The following is a 21,186-nucleotide window of genomic DNA, read 5'->3' on the forward strand; positions in this document are numbered from 1 at the left end:
CCAACTTTAGAATGTCTAAATAAACACTAGAAGCACCATCTTTCCATTTAACTTGTATAATTCATGTTTCCGAATTCCAACATCATTGTTAAACTCCATACGCATTTCACCTCCGAAAGATCTTCAAATACAACATGTTTCATCTAAAGGAAACCAAGAAAGGTCAGTGGTTTGCATAAAATCATGCATATAGAATTGCCAAAAAAAAAAAACAAAATCTATTGAAGTCGCTAAATCAGGAGGTTTGAGACTAACATCTTCCAACTATTCTAATAATTTTATTTTTGATAAAATAATATTTATGTTTATTTTATTGGCATCGAGTATCCAGAAACAAAGTCCGGAGTAATTCTGGGGCTGCACAACCTCTCACCAAGTGGTATCAAATGAGTCATTGTTTCCCCATTCCTCCCACACATAAAGCACCAATTTATCACCTTCGTCCATCACCTCCTTAAATTATCGTAAGAAAGAATTTCCCCCAATGCAGGACTCCAAGTAATCTTCTGTGGGATATGAGAATTATCACGAGAAGTCAAGCTATGATAAATTTATTTCACTTCAAATGTTACTCTCTTGGAGGGGGCACAACACATCTGATCTTCTCTCCCCATTTATAATCTAACTGAGTAGAACCAGGAAAAAATGAAATACAGATAGAAAAAGATAGACACGAAGGGTACAAAATAATGGATACCTATCTCCAGAAGATGGGAAAGAGAGTTCAGAATAAAAGAGACACCCAGCACAGGTTTGAGCAACAAAGGATAGTAGGACAGTAATCTAGTGTATCTTTAAAATTTAACCCAACATAAATTATCAACAAAGGCTTTCAGTAATTCATATCATTGCACCAACAGCATAAGAAGCAATAGTCAATTACTGGAAATCATTACTAGCAGTTGAGTAAACAAATCGTGCTTCCGTGATATAATATAAAAATACTAACTAACCATTCAAAGGTGATTTTCCCAAAACCACTGTCTCCCATGGCTGCCAGATTCTACACGAAATAATACAAAGATAAAGAATAAATAAAATTCAACACTAATTTATCAAAAATAAAAGAAATAAAAATCAACACTAAATATTACTTATCGAAATCAAACTCAACACCGAAAATCTGTATAGCTTCTCTTAAATTACAAAGTTGGGGGAGCTTAAAGCTTTATATTATAGAACTCTATGCACTTGGGCCATTGCTGTTGACTTCAATGGAATGGACCTACATGATTTTCTTGTCTTTCTTGCGCCTTCTTAGTTAGGGCAAACAGTTATTTTCTTCTTGAGTATTTTACTGGACTATGCCCATTCATTGATCAATAAAATTTGTTTACTTATATAAAAAAAAAGTCTTGGAGTCGGCACAACAATAGAATAATGCTAAACAAAAACTTAAAGTTCCGGTAACCAATCTCCTACTTTATACACACCGGAGACTTTCTAATATATATTAATCCAAAAGATTAAAGCCCAACACTTTGTAATAGCAATTAAAGGTTAATGCCCAACAAAATCTCCAGTTAAGATTAGAAAATGTTACTCTATTGACTTCCAGGACAGGCTCCATCTCATTTCCATAATCAAAAGTTTCTTAATAACTGGCAGAAATAGGCTAGAGATAATGGCTGCAAAAGATCGATAGTTTGTGGAATGAGAACAAGAGGATTACAGGACAAGAAGCTGAAATGAGGAGTTGGTGGATATATATCTAATAGAATGAGAAGGTAGTTATGGATTAGTACAGTGGCAGTGGAGGATTAGGGAGGGATGTAGAGTATATTTCAGAGTGGAAGCAATACCATGTCTTTGATTTTTTTAAATGGGTAATAGATATTTTATTAAAGGTGTGGCCCCTGTACACAGGTGGCAAATCTACAAGCAGTAAGCTAAGGTTATCATATGCAACTGTCCAAACTTAGAGAGACTAAAGCATAATGAAATCATTCACCACACACCTAGCGACAAAGATTACTATTTTCCCTTTCAGCATGCCACAAGCTCCACCCTTCCCAAGGGCATAACCCAAACTATCCCAAGACATTTGAAAATTGAGACCAAAGTGCTCTGGCCACGGCACTGTGAAGCCGTGCTCTTCCTACACATCCAGCTCATCTCATCCACGAGTGTAATCTCCTTGACAATGTGAACAACCTCATTTTTTATTGCCGTCACTTTGCCAGAAAAGAATCTTTCTTACCCATCACTTCAATATCATGGAGATTGCACATGAGTATCAATTTCATCCTAACGAGTCTTTGGTTTTCTGAAAACATGAAAAAATGAATAGCTCCATTAAGCTACCACTCTAATATAGAATATGAATCTCCACAGAGATCATAACCAATCATGGCCCTAAAATTTATGACTGGCATAAGAGGATCCAGTAGCCTAGTCCAATCAGATGGGATATTTGTTAATCTCATGGAAGGTCAGCTAAATATATGTATCAGATAATTAACAGATTCATCTATCTACCAATGAATTAATTTGAAATACGAAAACGACAAAGCCATAACAGTGGCTCAAAGGTACCAAGAATCAATGGAATCAATTTGCTTTACCTCGCTCATCCTCGGGGGGCTTTAGCCTAAAGGATTTCGCTGTCACAGAGTCTATACCATCTAATACCACAGCTTGATACGTCTTAATCTCGCCTCCATCGCCAAGATCCTTGGCCATGAAGGTTATATAATACCTGATTCCCCTGGAAGCCTGACCCATTGCCTTCAAGACCTTAACAAACTCCAACTCTGCATTGGCATCCTACACGCCAACCAAAGCCATGAAGAATTTGCTCAATTTTCTGGTTAAAAAGATGATGGTGATAATAATTTTTATAAATAATAATAATAACAGAGAAAAAAAAAAAAAAACCTTGAACCGACGATTGTATTCGTCTATTGCGAGCTGCGAATACCGTTTATACTCATCATAATTGTAGTCTATATTGCATGGTAGAATTTGGTTGAGACAATTGACGCCAGGGATGTCAGAAACATCAAAGCCCTAAACAAACAAATGACACGCAAAGATGGAGGAATTAAACAAAAAATTAAAGCTGGAGTAGGCGTAGTCAATGATAATAGAAGAACGGATCAAATATAGTCAGACTCACGTCACTCTTCAAAACTTGTTCACTGTAGGAGTAATCTTCCTCTGGTGTCATCTCATCACGGAAATCATATAGCGCGCAATATTCCGGCGAAGTTGAAGACAAATTATTTTGGCTGAGGATTAATTCTCTTTCCAGCTTGTCGTAACCAAACAATTCCACAAGACCCATGTCGTCCATCTCCATTGCTCTTCAAGTGATAACCCAACAATTGGAGAACACGAAGACAAGGCTAGCCGCTGCCGCTCTCGCTATCGCTATCGCTATCGCCTCCGCCTCAATGACCTAAGCAAGCACGGGAATTGTCTCTCTCGTCAATTTAGAAATATCTCTCCACATTAATTGTTCTTTCCGTTAGGTATCACCGTTAACAAAAATAAATAAATCAAACATCTTTAAAAAATTAAACTAGGTAAAAAAAAAAAAAAAAAAAAGAATTTTATAAAAAAGTAATTAATGTGGAGAGATGCTTGTTATCAACGTTTAATATTTATGATAATGCTCATGCAATTTTGAATTATCAACTCTCTAAACCACAATTTAGTATGCATAATGAGTAATAATACATCTATAATTATTATGAGTAATAGTACAAGTATATCACTTTATTAAAATATGAAAAATAATATTTGCAATCATAAAGTGTATAAGTGTACACTCCTTTTCAAGAAATTGAGTAAATATGAAAATTTAATTTTTTTGAATTATATACCTCATTATTTTTCAAAATGAGTACACAATGTTTGCATAACACATGTAAAATTGGGTTACACATGTTCCAATTATAAAATAATTGTAAAAATGTTGTAGATAAATAATTTTCTTTGTATAAAATAGGGTTACAAATGGAACAAAATGTCCAAACTTTGTTAGAGGTTATATTATCAAGTTATAGGTCAAACCGGAGTCAGAAAACCCTAATTCTGACTTTGACTCCGACTTTGTCAGAATTCAAATTCAAACTCTGGCTCCGACCATAGTAGACTCAATTGGATCAGAGTTGAAGCCACAACCACCCAAAAATCACCCAAATCAAAACAAGCAAAATCACCCAAAAATTGCAACAAGTAAAACCCCCTAAAAATCACAACAAGCAAAATCTAAAAGCAAAAATCACTAATACACCCAAATCACAAGCAAAATCACTGAAATCACAAACCCAACAAATCCAATAAGTTGAAAGTTGAATAAAATATTATTAGAATATTATTCTTTTAATTTTATTATTGTTTTGAAATTTGAAAAAATTGAATTATTTATTATATTTTATGTACAAATTTAGAAAAATTGTAATGATGAAATGAGATAAGATGAAACACTTTCACTATCCAAATAAAGTCTAATTTTTCTTTCCATCAGGCATCACCATTAACAAAAAAATAAATCAAACATCTTTAAATATGTAAAAAATGAATTTTATAAAAAAGTAATTAAAAAAATACTAAAAATTGAGAATATTGAAAAATAATAAAAGAATGGCCACCTCGAGCGAGGGCCAAAAAATCTTAAAAACTCAGGAAAACATAAGCTAATAAAAAATAAATTCAAAAAAGAAAGATATATAAAAGAAATAGAGAAAACTTAGGTTCATATTGAAATATAAAAAAAAAAAAAAAAAAAAAAAAAAAAAAAAAAAAAAAAGAAGAAGAAAAGATACATACAGTATTTTTTATTAATTAATTTAGTTATTTTAGCACATCGCATATATTTATAACCAAATCGATCTAAACTATGTCTAAACGGGTTGGTGTCTCTTTTTTTTTTTTTTTTCTTTTTTTGTTTTTAATTAAAACCGAAACAACTTTCATTTATCATTCAATACTCAAAGGAGTACATTGTTGCTCCAGTTGGACACAGGGTTTAATCCAATATAGACAATCTTCTATCCACACTACCTCTTCCTCACATTGAAGAGCATACTTAGCTAGTTTGCACATTACCCTCCCTAAGAGTGTATTGAAGTTGCCATTTCTGACCATTTCTGAACTTTACTATGATGTCTTCAATCAGTTGTCCATACTATGCACAATTCTCCTCCCTTTCCTTAACTTCCTTGATTAACTTCATGGCATCCCCTTCTAGAATAGCTTCCTCAATTCCAATTTCTTCACAGAAAACTATAGCTCTCCAAAGTGTATTTGCCTCTGCCACAACAACATCTTTAAATACAAGAGAAGGCATGCACGAAGCACCAATTACATCTCTTGCAGAGTCCCTAATCACAACTCCAGCACCCATTTTTAATCTGCTTTCATTAATGGTTGCATCCCAATTCACCTTATAAGTATGATGACTTGGAGTTTGCCATGTAACATTTCTATTAACAGGAATTGCTCTTAGAACCTCACCTCTGATCTCCCCCTTTGCTTGTGTAAACTCTTCTCTTTCAGCCATAGCAGTAGACAGCACATCTGTTGGACTTTGAAATGAGCTTTCAAAAATCCATTTATTTTTCCCCAATACATAAGCCATTCATTCCAGCTCACTCTTCTGTAATCTCAGCTCTAAATCTGTCCATGTTTCAGAGAAATCCTCTTCTCTTCATATCAGCTTTTGTGCATATGGTCTTTTGTTGACTTGCGTATGGCCTGAGCCTACTTCATTAATTAATTACAACTAAGTATGCTTCCTTAATTAATTACAAGAGAGTTTGCTTCAAACACATGCTTGTTTTCACCCTTTAATATTTATAATAATGCTCATACCATTTTGAGTTATCAACCCTATAAACCACAATTTAGTACGTATAAAGAAAGAGTAATGATACTTCTAGAATTATTTTATAAATTATTTTACATTTAACCAGTACAAGCATGTCCCTTTATTAAAATATAAAACGGTCTTTAATTTCATACAGAGTTATGAAATAATTGTAAAATATTGTGGACAAATCATTTTCTACATTTAAAATAGGGTTACAAATGGAACAAAATGTCTAGCCTTTTTTATTATGTTATAATATTAGAATTTCAATAAGATAATTTAAAGAATTCAACCTGTTGCTTCATTGGCAGAGGAAACCTGTCTGAGAATATAAATGGGATTTCCCACTTCAATAACCTTTTCTTTCCCTTCAGCTACAGTTAGAGAGTCCTTCCAGACCATATCAAACCAAAGTAGACCTACAGAATCATTTAACATGCTATTTGTGAATCATGTGGGATGGAATAATATAGTTGGACGTCTGGAAATTAGGCGTCACCTTTCCCATCCCTTGTTGAGTTGGAATCAAGACTATGTTTGACCGGAATGCCATGAAAGTTTCACCTACCTCGGCCTACAATCCCAGTCTCTTGATTGATCGTAGGAATCTAGAAAAACACAAGTGTCTTTGTAAACATTGGGAGACATAACACAATCAATCGGGAAGCAATGATTTTTAGAAGGTTCAGACGACACCAACCTACATTACCAGAAGCCCATATGTGCATAGCAGACTCATGGATGCAAACAGGATATCATATCCCAACTGGGTAAAAAAAAAAAATGGAGATTTAGAGTTTCGATATTACCCTTTTGAGCTCTGCTAGGTTTTTAACATCTTGCATGACGATAAGCCTTTTCATGGCCGCCTAGGGCCAATTGGGCCCACATGCGACGATTGGGCGACTGCGAACCTTTGCAGACATGGTTGCGCAGTCTCCCCTCCAAAGGTCATTGATGGAGAAGTTTGCATTATTTTTTCAAAAGAGGAGATTGAGCGCTTTGCAGAACCATTCAAGTTTTCCATGGTCTTGAAGTTCATGAGGTAAGGACCTACGTTGGACGCTATCTGTTCATTCATTCGAAGTCGTTGGGGATTGGGGTCACAACCAATGGTCTCTTCAATGCGCAAACGTCGGAATGTTTTCATCCGTTTATCAAATGAGGTTGATTTTTTGAAAGCATTGTCCAAGGAAGCTACCGAAATAGATGGAGTGCCTTATCAGGGATTTCATTGGCACCTGGAATTTAATGAGGATAGGGAGCCGTCGCTGGTTCTAGTTTGGGCAGTCCTACTGAACTTGCCACCGAATCTCTACCATGAATCCTTTTTGAAGAACATTATTGCCCCTATTGGAAGATACTTGCGCCGAGATAATACCACAAAGTGTGCGACTCGAACTGATGGGGCCAGGGTGTGTGTGGAAATGGATGCAGCTAAGGAACCTCTTCAAGGAATTTGGATTGGAATCTCCTATAAGCTATCCAGTTTGTATGTGGAGATTGAGTATGAGACCCTCTCGGCGTATTGCTGCGAATGTAATGTCCAAGGACACAACGCTCAAACCTGTCATTGGAGAGATGGAGGAAAAAAGGATGTGGAGAGGAAAAAGAAAGAAGGGGAGAAGCAGATGAAAAGTTGGGTATCGAAAACTCAGGAGCAAGATGGCAACCGAAACGTAGAAACACAAATGAACGGGTAGAGCAACACTGAAATAGAGGGAAACGGAAATAACACCATTGTGGTGCAGGAGCCTCAGGTGGGAGGGAGTGTAGACTCGGACACACGTGTGTTGGAAACAGTTTTTGGAAATAGGGATGATGTAGAGGAGGGAGAGGTGGAGGTTGGGGAAAAGGGGATGGTGCATAAAGGTCTTTGGTCAGATACAATGTTGATAAAGGAGGTTACCATGGTGCCGGATTCATGCCAGCTCCTTTTAGGTGGGTTTTCGAGTGAGGTAGCAGATTTAGCAGGTGAGAAGTGTGCTCTAGAAGCTGTTGAACATGATATGCTGCCTGAGATGCATGGGAGGGACAACATTGGTTTAGGGGAGGAGGATCAAGGTTCTCATGGTGGTTCTTTGTCGATCTAGAAAGGGAGGTCGGGACACACATGGAGAAATTCAAGGATACCCGTCGAATAGCGAAATGCAGCCAAGAAAGGAGATAGATTAGAGTGGGAAACGATTAAGAAGCTCTACCAAGGTTCCTAGCAAGCCCCTACGATTGAATTTATGATGTGCAAGCCCATGTTCTGGAATATAAGAGGGTTGAGAACGTCAAGGAGGAGACTACGCAAGATTATAAAAAGAAGGAAGCCTAATTCCTCACGTTGGTAGAGCCTTTTGCTAATGAAGCTAAACTGAAATTATTACAAAATAGTTTAAAATTTGAGTCCGATTTTTTGAACCAGAATATTGGAGGGAAGATATGGTTGTTGTGGGGGGATGAACTACAAGTTGCAGTTTTGAATGCTAGTGCCCAACATGTGTCAGTTTCTTTTCCATTTGAGAATCGGCGGATTTATATCTCTATTGTTTACGTGAAATGTAGCTATCAGGATCGCAGAGAGTTATGGCAACTCTTACAGAAGGACATTCCGCAGGACACAGCATGGTTAGGCCTCAGAGACTTTATTGTTATTCGTGGAGATAACGAAAGGCATGGGGGCAGACGTGCCCAAGTGATTTCTTGGAAGTTTGTAAATAATGACAGAGAGTGTAGCCTTTCCTCGTACCTGGGGATTGTTATTTATACTGGGGGTCGGAGGGAATAGATCGTATCTATCTCTGTGGAGCCCATGTCTTTACCATTGTTTTGCTTGTCAGTCTCTTAAATGTGGCGTGCCTCTATGACGATGCGACGTATGGCCCGGGTAGTACTGTCATTAATGCGGCGTGGCTTCCCAATTTGTCTTGTACTACTGGTGCTTTTTGCGGTTCATTGATGTTGTTCTGTCAGATGATCAAGGGTCCCTCCTTATTTCTCGCTGGTTTGCACAGACAGGCACTCAAAGGTTGGGTGTTGTTCGAGGGACCATCAGATCGGCGAGTCCCATCTCCTTTACTCCCGAGTTGGGCCGAGGAGCCCATTTCCATTGGGATGGGCCTTTTCTCCTTATCCTTTCAGGGATTCCTTTCAAGCCCACTAGGAGGGGGGAAAACCTCCTTACAAATCGAATCATTAATGTATCATATTATTATTTCACTTTTATTCTATTATATATAATATGGCACTTTCGTCACTCTTAAATTATTCTTTATTTAAGAAAATAAAAAATTGATGGATAATGCAATCTTGTCATAGTGAGATGAAAGTGATATGAGAGTGAGATGAGACTAAGATACGTAGAATTTCGAAGAAAAAGTGACGAGGCATGCATTTCTTTGTCCTTTTGTTATTATCATGTGTGATATAAATACCTCTAAATTAGCTGGTATGTTTGGTAAGTGGGATGAGACACAAAATTCTCATCTTATCATTACAATTTTTTTAAATTTTCACACAAAATATAATAAACATTTCAACTTTTTCAAATTACAATTCAACTTTTTCAAATCCTAAAATAATAATAATATTAAAAAATAATATTTTAAACTTTCATCTAAAACAAAAAATTCTTATTAATTGTACGGTTAGAGTATTTTCTCTATCGGAATGAGTAGTTTTCATCTCTAGTTCATTTCTACTTCATATATAATTTATCTATATGTTTTCAAATACAACTTTAATAAACTGACATGAACAGTGACATTTATTCCCTAACGGGTGGGTCTACACCCACCGCTAGGGCTCTGTTGGGCCATTTCAGTTCTTTTAATACTTTTAATATTTTTAAAAAAATTCATAATATTATTAAAAAATACTTTCTTAATCTTTAAGTAAAAATAAAAAATAAAAAAAGTGGAGCAATAGGTTACAGCGGGATCCCCTAGCAGATACCTACCTTTTTCCTTCCTAGAACATCCTCAATGGATTAGCTAAAAACTAAACCCAAAATGGCATCACAATGGATTATCTAAATTCTAAATAATTGGAATTTAGCTACAGTCATTTCCAAAATAATTTCTAAATTTGAAAATAACTATTCAAACATCAAATATATTTGAAAATAACCTTTTACTAAAACTTCTTGGATTAATTTTTTAGTAAATAGGCAACATTTTTCGATGGTTTTTTCTTTTGAAATCTCTCCAAAATATCTTAAAAACTAATCCTTTACTTAGAAGTTTCTGGTTCTTGGCAAACCATGGTCTTCTTAAGTTTGTGACGATATTCTTCTTTAAACTCAGGATTTGTAATTTGAGAAATTAAAGTTAATAAAAGATTTTCTTTTTTTCAGCTTTGGTTAAAACATTAATTGTTTTACTTAAAGTTTTGCAACAATAATCATTACAATTGCAACCAAGCTTAATACTAGGAGAATCAGGAGATTCAATTTCTTAGTGATATTCTGAATCACTAGAACTAAACTCATGAATGTCAGATGATGAGGAAGATTGTGTTTCCAGAAGTCAAAACAATTATTATTGATCATTGACATTAATATTCAGCTGATTCAGCTTATTTTTGAATTTATTGGGCTTCTTAGGACATTTATCTACAAAATCTCCATATTTGCCATAATTAAAGTATTTCCCTTTTGAGGAATTTTGAAAATTATTTTTCCTAATAAAAGATTTAAAAAAAGGTTTTTTATTAAAGGATTTTTTGTAAAAATCATCACGGGGTTTTCTCCTTATACCACCATGAGATTTGGAAAACTTGGTAGAATATTTGTGCTTTCGTCTAGATGGAGCAATAGGAGAAAGGCCAAATTGTTCATAAAAATTTCTCATTTCATATTTGGCTTTCTTACTATTTTTCATCTGTTCACGAAGCAGCATTTGATCATTACATATACTAATACCAAGTTTCATCAGTGAGGTGCTTATCCCACCAATGACGAAGCACACCAGAAAAATCATTAGTTAAAATAATAGCAATATCAGGTTACCTGATATTATTGTTAATATAGGCATTTGCAACTAAAGACATTTTACTCATGGTATTGAGTAAAGACATTTGCAACTAAAGACATTTTACCATTTTACTCATGGTAATGTGTAATAATTTTACACATTAAAAGTCGACATAGACCCAATTAGGAATAATCAACTTTGGCTTGAATTTCCATGAAGTTTCTCAAATTCCATATACACCATTCGTGTGTGTGTGTGTGTGTGTGTGTGTGTGTATATATATATATATATATATATAAACAACTCTTTGTATCAAACAACTCAAAAAATAGAAGGATTGAAAAACTCAGACCTTACTACCAATACATAAATTAGGGCAAAGTGATCAGAGGCCTTTTGGGTTTTATAAACTTAGACCAACGATAAAACAATGCACTCTCTGTCTTTGGGTGCGCATTGCAATTGACACCGAATTGAAATCAGACTAAGTAAAATCACATCCAAGAAAGGCCATAAATACATACTACACTAACATACATACATAAGCATACATGAAGTACAAAATTTCTTATACATGCATATATGATGAATATATAAAGACGAGGAGAGAGTGAACTCAAGGAGATAGAGAACGTTCGGAGCGGAGAATCGAAGAAGAGAAGGGAGCGGTAATGGTGTGCCTATGGAGGTGATGGAGGTCCTCTTTCATCTAAAATACCTAGCAAGAACTAGAACTTCAGTAGAGGTTTAATTTCATCAGATAAAGATGAATTGGTGACTCACGACAAAGGGAATGGATAGCTTGGCGAAAAAAATAGAGAAGAAATGGAGGGAAGAAACGGAGAGGAAGAAAGGGAAAGGAAGAATGGGAATTTAGGAATTCACGAGTTGTTGGGAGGGAAGAAAGGGAGAGGAAGAGAAATGGGATTTCGAGATTTCTGGTTGTTGGGAGAGGAAGAGAAAGGGGGAGACAGTAACGACATCATGGGTGAAAGACTGATTTTGCTAATAAAATAATATGGATAACAATGAACAGTAGGTCTTCAAATTTGAAGATGAATTGGAATGTCCTGTAACTCAAAGTTTTAGATTTTACCATATGGTGAATCCAATGCAGTGATTTGAAAGCCAAATTCATCAAATTTTGAAGATTGAACTCATTTGATAAGTCCAATGCTAATGCTTTCAGGGACTCTTTTTATTTGATATTCAAGTTTTCATTTTCTCTCCTACAAAATCTTTATAAAGGTTGGTGGTATAGTCACTCAAGGGAGTGAGTATAGAGGTAGTAGTCTTATCAAAGACTACCGAGATGGCTTGTGATTGTTACTCCCAATGTTTTGAATACTGTTTTGGTGACCGTTTCGGTTAAGGTATTTGAAATAAGATATTTTGGTACCAGTACCGTTTCAGAATAGTTTATATATAAATAAATTATATAAATATATATATATATATATAAATGTATATAAATTATAAATAGTTTGGTTTGAATTGAGAGGGTCCAAAAATGAGCTTGCAGTTTGAAGAAATGAAAAAAAAAAGTGTAAAGGCCGAAATATGTATATCGGCCAAAATACAATATATCGGCCGGTACAGCCCGATAAATCGGTCGATACGACCGAAATTTTGACTGGTACGAAACAATATATCTATCTGTATTGGCTACCCAGCCAGTACAACATATTTCAGCCTTACCGGCCGGTACGAAACAGATTTCAAAACACTGGAACTTACTCCCTCATTTCTTTACCTTTCTTTTTCTTTTTTCTTTTATGTTTTTTTCTATTATTTAGTTAACTTTTACTATTTTGATTTTTCATGTGCCACTCTCGACACACGTGATCACCATGCACTGCATATATGCCACCAATCTTCTCCTTCTTTTATTTTTGTCTTTTTTTAAGATCTTTTAATCCCAAAAATTGATACTAGATCCAATCGTAGAGTGCGTAAGTATCGTACAATTCTTTTATAAAAAATTTATTTTCTATCATTTAAATTCTGTATTTACTCTTTTTTTTAAAGATTGCACAATATTTACACATTCCAGGATATCATTTCTCCATATAATTTTTTCTTTTATTTTTCACGTGTCTTTAAATCGTATATCTAGCCCGATATGTCAACCACCATGCACGTGCCTGGCATCACCCAACCATGGTTCCCTTGTTGTCCTCTATTTGACTAACCTATCCCCTAACTTTTTTGTGAGAAATATTTTAGACATGAAAGAATTACACAAAAATAAACCTACAAATTGATTTGATATGATATGGTACGTCAGATTGTAAAGTTACTTTTATTGTATAGTAGATCTAACGGATCCTATAAAATCACATCAGTTTGTTAGTTTACTTTGTGTAATTTTTTTATATATGTACAAGTTCTCCTTTTTTATTAGGCGTAGTAGCCACGGTGCTAGTGTTGTTGCGTATGGTCTTCACGTGTCAACATACCACCATCGCCAAATCTCACCCGCACTTGCATTACCTCTGTCACATTCTCCCTAGTGCATACCTCCACTTTTTGAGGTTTGGTGCTGCTTTCTTTTGTTGATAAAACCACCCTTCTTCAGGAATACAAATAATATAGAGATTTTAGACAGCTTCAATTGCAAAAGAAAGGCAAAAATCTTGTTGGAAGAATTATTGGGCCAATTCGTATACTCGATACCATATATGTAAATGTTTGGAAAACAGAGTTGGTTTTGCAAGGATTTTCCATATTGATAATTGTATTATAGTGCAGTATATATATACAATGAATGAGCTGCTGTGAGCTGTCCTATACAATACTGCAAGCAGTAGGCGTGCACAGTGAGGTAGTGCTTGGTATGGCAGAGTTTGTTATAGTGCTCCGCCAAGACCGTTACAACAATTTACAGAGAATCAATTCACAACCTATTCTAAGTTATTCCTGAAGGTTCTGGAAGAGCTGCTGACTTGGAGATTCCTTGCTGTGTGGCTTGTGCCATGGATGCCAGACTGGATGCTTCAACAATATATAACTGTGACAAAATACCATGTAGCATGCAGAATAACAAGTGGTGAATTTCCATGTTTTGCAAACTACCATTTTGTAATTGCAGAGAATCAAGATGTTTTTGTAATTTCAGTAGGTGTTTTAGGGATTCCGTGGATTTGAGATATTTCAGGAATTTTATTTATTATTTTTCCAATAAGGATTTGAGAGATTCCATAAATTGTACATATTACTCTTTATGAAATCACTTAGAGAAGAAGTAGAAAGTGTAAAGGTATCTCTTCAAGAACCAGTTAATGAACAGAACAAATAAAGGAAAAGAATGCCAAAACACAAAGAATCGAACCCAGAACTCAAGAACTCAACACAGAGAATGACTAGCCCAAGAATTCCTCAATTCAATTCCTGGAAAAAGGTTTTCAAGGAACCTTCAACCTCCTTACAAAGAATCTGTAATCGGCTTTCTGAACAGCCTTCCACACAACTGATTCCATCTATTTATACAAAATGAAAGCATGAAACGACGTCGTAAACTAAACAACTATGAATTAGCACTAACTAAAACGCACCGTATCCCATTTATAAACTTAAGAGCTATTACATGAAACACACCGTTTCATTAAAATGAAACACAACGTTTAACTTACTCGACTGACCGTTACGAGTAGTTTGGATTTAGAGATGAGTTGAGGTGAATTGAGATTGTTTGTGAATAGTAAAATAAAAGTTAAATGATTTGTTATATTTTGTGTGGAAATTTAAAAAAGTTGTAATAATAAGATAAGATGAGCTGAGGTGGGTTTTGAATGCAAACGAGGTAGGTGCAGCGGTATGCATGCAAACGTTCTCATATGCTTTCCATCCATAGATCTTCTTATTCTCTTGAAGTTTCTGTCACAAACAATTCCTTTTTGGATGAAATGACTTTTGATGTCTGTTATAGTAGTGGCATCTTTTGATTTTGGTCAGGAGCTCTCACCAAAGTCACTATCAGATGATTCAGATCATTTCTTTGTATGAAACATCCATCCAGCCATTCAATTTTTCATGCAGAGTACGTTTGCATAGACGAAAGAAGACCTATGGCTTTGCAAGAAAGAAGGGTGCTAACCAAAGGTAGCAAGAACAAAAGTCAAAGCAAACAGGAAAGAAGAGGACGAGAGTTATTGGGCTTCTTTGTGTGGAGCTCGGTTTTGTTTGTGGCGGCTCGGTCCATGACCCAATCCATCAAGATCCATCAAGTATTATTGTGGTTATTAGATAGATATTCAACGAGACTTGGGTCATGTAGCGGAGGCTTGTGTCGTGTCCGATTGATTCCACTTTATATTTTTCTTTTCTCTTATTGTTCCTAACACGAGCTTGTTCGAGCATCAAACACTGTAATGGACCTGATTGTGAATGGCTAATGTATCAAGGAAGGTGATGGAAAACATGGAATATGCTTGCTGCAATGAGCAAGCAGAATGCACACCAGTTGTTTGTCAAATTGCTGAAAGGAAATTTCACTATGAATTGCTACGGGAGTAACTTCGAGGGCTCCTAAACCTCCTTACAGAAATTCAACTTCTACAATATTCCAAAGATGCCTCACACTGATTCCTCTCCTTGCCTTAGTACGCTGCACCCTAACAGAATTGAGACAAATTAAACTTACCACTATCACTTGCTAACATGTGACAGCTTGAACGCACCGTTTGGAAGACTCTTCCAAACGGTTGCGTTTTACAACTCTACTGACATTTATTTAAATGGTGCGTAGCACCCTAGCTAATACATAAAGCAGTACACATTTCACTTCTCTTCACGACGTCGTTCCTTTCTCTTGATATTCCTTTACTTCTCGTATTAGTTCGACAGCTCCAGACCCCTTTGCACTTCGAGTTCCTCTTCTCTTCTTCTAGTTGCTTCTATCAGAACCATAACAAACACAAGTAGTTTCATTTTACACATGACATTATAAAAATGAAGTTTAAGTAATTTTCTTTCTTCTCACACTGGAAAAATGCAAAAGACCATCGGATAATTAATTATTAGTGCAAATAATCAGGAATACGTCGAAGCCCATAAATAAAGAAGTTTTTCCTAAACTTACAATCAAAGAAAATTTAAACTTCAGCATACTAACAATTCCATAATAATGCAACTCAATGGCTTACCTGCCCTAGTTTTTCCATATGGAAATCATGTGATCCAGCACTTTCCCAACATTCTTCACAGCCTCATCGTCACCAATCTCCATTGTAAGACCCAGCATCGAGGCCCTTGAACAGCATCATTTTTGGTAGGTATTTTTTTCCCCTCATCTGCTTTCTCTTGTTTTTATTTTTCTTTTTCTCCTTTCCGATAGTTTCTCCCCCTCTTTCTCTTTTCGGTTTTCTTTTGTTTCTCTTCCAGCCGTTTCTCACTCACCCAGTACCCATCCTCCCCCGATTATTCTCTTCCCTTCGTTGGTTTCTATTTTTGGTGAGTCCGGGTTTCATGCACAACTGTTTCCCCATTTTCTTTTCCTCTCCTCTATTTTTACCGAAGACTACTCTACTCTAATTCTCTCTTCTCGGCAGTTCAGTTTTCCCTTGTTGTTGGTTTTTCTCCTTAAAGCTTTAGCTCTCTCAACAAACCCAGCTCCTCTTCCTCTCTCACTTGGTGATCTTTTGCCTACAGGTATCTTTCTCTCTCTCGTGTCCCTCTATTGTTCAGTATTTGTTGGTGCTGCAGTTTTGGGTAAAACAAATTTCAGACTTGGGTTGCTGAGAGCTCCTCCAGTTGGTAAATCTCCTCTTTTCTCTTTTCTTCTCTAAGATTTCACATCTCTCTTCATCTTACACGAAATGGCTATTGAATAGATTTTTTTTTTAAAGTGCAGTCTGTGGTTTTGGTGGATCTTTCCCGTGCGTCTTCATGTTTGTTGTAGTGCTGTGATTACATCGTTCTACTCGGTTTCTCATAACCGTTAAGCCTCCAACCGTAAGTTATTCACTTAGTTGGACAATTTTTCTCTCTTGAATAAACAAAATTCTGACTTTCTCATTGAATCACAGGGAATTATTTTCATCTCTAGACAGGGTTGCGTTGCTCCCTTCTTTCACCGGTCACCATATGACGCTAGATATAAGATATTGTTGTAAACTTTCTTAGTCACCTGTTTACGTGTGTAAGAAGAATAGAATTTGATTTGTTGGATTTTTGCTTTAGAAATAAATAGTAGTGAGTCTCGTTGGGTGCCGATTAACATTTAGAAGTGTTGGATTTTCTTTTTGTGGGTTGTGAAAGGAGAAAAACGTTTAGTGTGTAGTGCTGTTTTGGTGGAGTTGTTGGTGTTTGCTTGGAGTAATGGGTTGCTGAATTGGGTTTGATGTATTGATTATTTCAGTGGACGTTGGTTCGGTGGGTGTTTAGACCAATATTGAAATTAGTATATGCTATTTTGGGTTGAAGTGTGGGCTATCCAAGTGATTAGATGGCTGTTTGGGTTGAGTTAAATTTGCTGAAATATGGTTTAGAATTTGGGTCTTAATTGTTTTGATTAAAATTGTGTAGTTGGTCTTTAATACTTAGTTTATATATATTATTTTTATGAATAGGTGATGAGACTGATAGAGATCTTTTTCAAGGCATAGATAATACGCTGCAGGAGTCAAGTAAGCAGGGTTCCTATACTAGACTTTATACGAGTTATTAAGACTGATGTTAACTTTCTGAAAACTTTGCATATTTTGTGATGAAATGAGAACTTGGGAAAAAGCAACCTCGGTCGTTTATTTGCATTACTCATGAAATCTGTACGAAAAAGGAAAAATATTTTCTGACATACATTGTGTAAACATGAGCTAAATTTTATCATGTTGTCACTGAAATCTGAAAAAGAGTGATATTGAGAATCTGCAAATTTGTGCATTGATTTAGAAAGATGCTTCGACTTTTGTTTTCATTATGTGAGAATGATCTGATTATGTTTTGGTACTCTGTTTTATTTTAATATGGCATCTGAAAACCTTTGGCATGGTGTACTGATTTTGTATCTGACTCTGTCTCTACTTTACTATGTTATGCTCTGCTCTGTTTGGGTTGGTACTAACTTCTCTATCTTTGAGTGCACCCACTTTGGAAACAATGTGGTTTTATTGTGGTCTTTCCTGTGTGCACACTCGGGGCTCCGAGAAGAATAAAGGAAAGATTTCACCTCTGTCTCTGCCTGGTTTGGCCATCGGGGTTAGCACAACTCTACCACGGGGGTGAAACATGGTCTTTGCTCTATGAGATGCTCTGTTTGATGTGATGATGATGCTCAGTTTATGTTATGTCAAAGTACTCTGTGTTTTACTTGTCTTAAAACCATCGCTCTGTTATTTTTGAAAACATGTTTTATTTTGCATGATAATTCTAGAAAATATTTTGTTCTGCATACTATACTTTGTAAATGCTCATGCTTGCACGCTAGCATATGTCCTCTGCTTACTGAGTTGTGGATGACTCATCTCCCTTATCTTCATAATATTTTCAGATGATGTGGAGAGTTCAACTGAGGACCTAGATTTATATAGGAATGGTGAGCATGATTAAGCTGAGGAGAGGATGTTAAAAGAAGAAATTCTGATGTATTTTAGATTTGATGTCTTTTAGATCTAATTATGTTTTTGGTTTAGTAGGACTTATAGAATTATCAGTTTGGCATGTTATGACTACCGGGAGATTGTGAACCCCTTGGGTTATTATTATTATAGTAATGAGTTTGCAGAGTTTTTAAGATATTTATTTAGAAGATATGAGATTGATTTTGCTTATGAAGTTTTTGGAGATTTGTTTTAGATGTGTTGAGAGACATGTTTATAAGTGACAGGTAGACCCGGGTATGGGGCGTTACATCCTTAATCGAACCCAAAGCCTCGTTCAACTCCAATGCTTCCTTAATTCTTGCCTCTCAATAAACCTCGATATTGAGGTAAGGATGTGCCACAGGGCTGTGCTTGAGGCGGGTGAGAGAGAGAGAATTGAAAGAGAGAGAGATTTTGGAGTATTTAATTTTGATAGCTAATATTCTTTTAAATACTTTTGGGAGTATTTAATTTTGTCTATTACTTTTTTATGAAATTGTCATAGAAATTCACTGAATAATGCAAACCAGCTAATAAGTTTTTCTTAAACAATTTATATATAACCTAATTATATAGACCCAAGCACTCTTTAGAAAACTATTTTTCTTTTACAACTGATTGTAAAATTGAACGTAAAATAATTGTGTCGGTATCATTATCCTTATGAAAAGAAATTATACAAAATTGATGACAGATATGTCGGATGATCATCTTCTTCCTCATTAAGGGGAGCATCATGTGGAGTCTATCAAAACAGTAATTCTATGTGGGATCATCTTCTTGACAGTATATATACTTCTGACCTAAGCTTTTTATCACATTAATTGTGGAATGGGAACTTGGTAGAAGTTCTCTCTCTGGAGTAATTTTGTTGAGGAAGTTGATTCTGATCTTAATGCTATCTTGATGGCTCAAACTCATTGCATATGGATTGGAAGAAATGTCTGTTGCAATGTTAATTGCTGAAATGTGAAGAATCTTTAGTCAAAGGAATATCTGGAGATTTGAGATTTGTGTATTGGTTTTTGCATGGACATGGAAGCTACCTATCTCAACAAAGGCTCTATACTAAATAGAACACTCTCCTGGATGCTTCAGATTTTGTTTGGTCTTGACCTCTGCACTAAATAGAGAAAGTTATTCCATTTTTACTTTCTGACCAGCATCCAGCTCCATTATTGATCAGGCACCTTGCACAGGTTTGCAGGTCCAAAAGCTGTCAGTGAAGTTTTTGCATTTTACCTTATTATTATGCCTCCAGAGCCTGCATTTTATACGAATAAACCATAGCTAGCATTTTACACGAATCAAATGCATGGGGACTAAAATGGCAACTTGTTGGAACTGGTAATTCTCACTGCGCGCAGTCTATACGTACCAGCAATCGCTCTTGCCCGGCATAGCTGCTCCACCATCTGTCTGTGTCAGTAGTTCGTATGGTGGTGGTCCATCCTAAGTACGGAAAGGAGGCCAGCATGCAGCCCTGATTCTACGAACATATATAAGCGCGAGCAGTAGAGAAAATTAGAGCTAGCCATTTCTCGTATTGATTTTTTCTTTAAAAAAAAACTACTGATGTATTTGATTTTCGGGCTACCATTCTTTCATTTCAACAGATTAGGTTAAGTTCTGTACCTTAAAAGCTGAAAGGTTGGGTGATGAGAAGGGTATTAATTATGACTAATGATGAAATGTAACACCCGGGCAAGCCAAGCCCGCTTTACAAAATTTTTATGTTTATAAGTATGAAAAGTCCATTTAAAATTTCGAGTAAAATTTTTGGAAGAGAGTATGAGCCTAAAATATTTTTGACAGATTATAATTTTAGGATAAGTTTAAAATATTTTAATAGACCAAATGGATCTTCACTCCAAAAAAAAATTTAATGAGACATGTGTAATTCTTTTAGGTTTAGTCGAGGCCTAAGAATTAGGCAAAAAGTCCATGCATTAATCCCATAGTGCACGTTTTGTAAAGAGGCCTAGCCCGTGAAAATAATTTTAGACTTCACGTACTACACTTTCATGTCCGTTTACTCACTGCATGCACGCCACTCTCTCTTCTCTAAGGTTTTATCAGTTTTTTTTTCTTTTATATATATGTTCATTACACTGTATCGCACACAAACCCGTAGCCATCCTCCACCTAAAGCTAGAGCTACCGCTTCAATTTTCTCTCTTTTCTCCTAGTTTCTCACTGCCGCCGCACCACCAGATTATCCTACTCAGACCCTTTCCCCCACTAGCCAGCGACCATCATAAAACCCCCTGTCAAGCCCTCCCCGTTGCCGTCAAACCTCTGTGCTGCCCATGCTTCTCTCGGCTTCCCACTGCCGAGTGAGCCCACCTTTTAATACCAACTCTCGTGGTACCTCGCCCTCAGCAGAAGCAACTTGGGTTGTCCATTGCGCGTAACAAACTGCCCTGAACTCACCGCCGTAGCCCAACTGTGAACCCACGGGGAACCACCACTGGCCATCAAATAGAGAGCCCCTGTTTCTCCTCTCGAAAACAGAGCATCACCACAAATCCGGTTGATCACCACCTTATGACGGGAAAATTATCGGGCTAGCCACAGCATCGAGCCGGTTGTCACCTTTCCGTCAGCATCGAGCCTTCTCAGTTCCGACTTGTCCCTCGCGGTGAGCTATTGCTGAACGCTTACATTGCTTCTCTGTCTTTTTTTTTTTTCTCTTGCTGTGTGCACTTATTTTATTTACATCTCTCTCTCTCTCTCTCTCTCGTCCAGTGCATAGCCGCCGAGTTCACCATCTCCCATCGCACCCTGCGCCGTCGCATGTTACCTTCTTGGTGAGCCCCTGCCATGC

The 21,186-nt window shown here is 36.3% G+C and overlaps 1 protein-coding gene and 1 pseudogene across 4 annotated transcripts; both read right to left on the minus strand.

The window, feature by feature from the left end:
• Nucleotides 1-12: 12 nt before the first annotated feature.
• LOC121267536 lies at nucleotides 13-3,451 on the minus strand. Of its 4 annotated transcripts, none has more exons than XM_041171448.1 (5): nucleotides 3,119-3,451; nucleotides 2,878-3,009; nucleotides 2,565-2,766; nucleotides 954-1,003; nucleotides 13-143 (listed from the first exon to the last, which is right to left on the minus strand). In XM_041171448.1, exons 1-4 carry the CDS (start codon nucleotides 3,299-3,301, stop codon nucleotides 957-959), a joined length of 564 nt encoding a protein of 187 aa, XP_041027382.1. In that variant the 5' UTR covers nucleotides 3,302-3,451; the 3' UTR covers nucleotides 13-143; nucleotides 954-956. The 4 variants fall into 4 exon arrangements, with proteins under 4 accessions (XP_041027382.1, XP_041027381.1, XP_041027383.1 ...); XM_041171447.1 differs by having other exon boundaries at nucleotides 13-792; XM_041171449.1 differs by lacking the exon at nucleotides 954-1,003.
• A 2,655-nt stretch (nucleotides 3,452-6,106) lies between these two features.
• LOC121267129 overlaps nucleotides 6,107-21,186 on the minus strand; it is a 49,510-nt pseudogene continuing 34,430 nt past the window's right edge.

Source organism: Juglans microcarpa x Juglans regia, chromosome 5S, assembly GCF_004785595.1.
Source record: "Juglans microcarpa x Juglans regia isolate MS1-56 chromosome 5S, Jm3101_v1.0, whole genome shotgun sequence".
Classification (NCBI taxonomy): domain Eukaryota; kingdom Viridiplantae; phylum Streptophyta; class Magnoliopsida; order Fagales; family Juglandaceae; genus Juglans; species Juglans microcarpa x Juglans regia.

Coding starts and splice junctions, on each gene's coding strand:
- LOC121267536 (XM_041171446.1), bottom strand. CDS start 3,301: ATGGAGATGGACGACATGGGTCTTGTGGAATTGTTTGGTTACGACAAG. Junction 3,010..3,118: donor AACAAGTTTTGAAGAGTGAC/GTGAGTCTGACT, acceptor TTGTTTGTTTAG/GGCTTTGATGTTTCTGACAT. Junction 2,767..2,877: donor AATACAATCGTCGGTTCAAG/GTTTTTTTTTTT, acceptor GTTGGCGTGTAG/GATGCCAATGCAGAGTTGGA.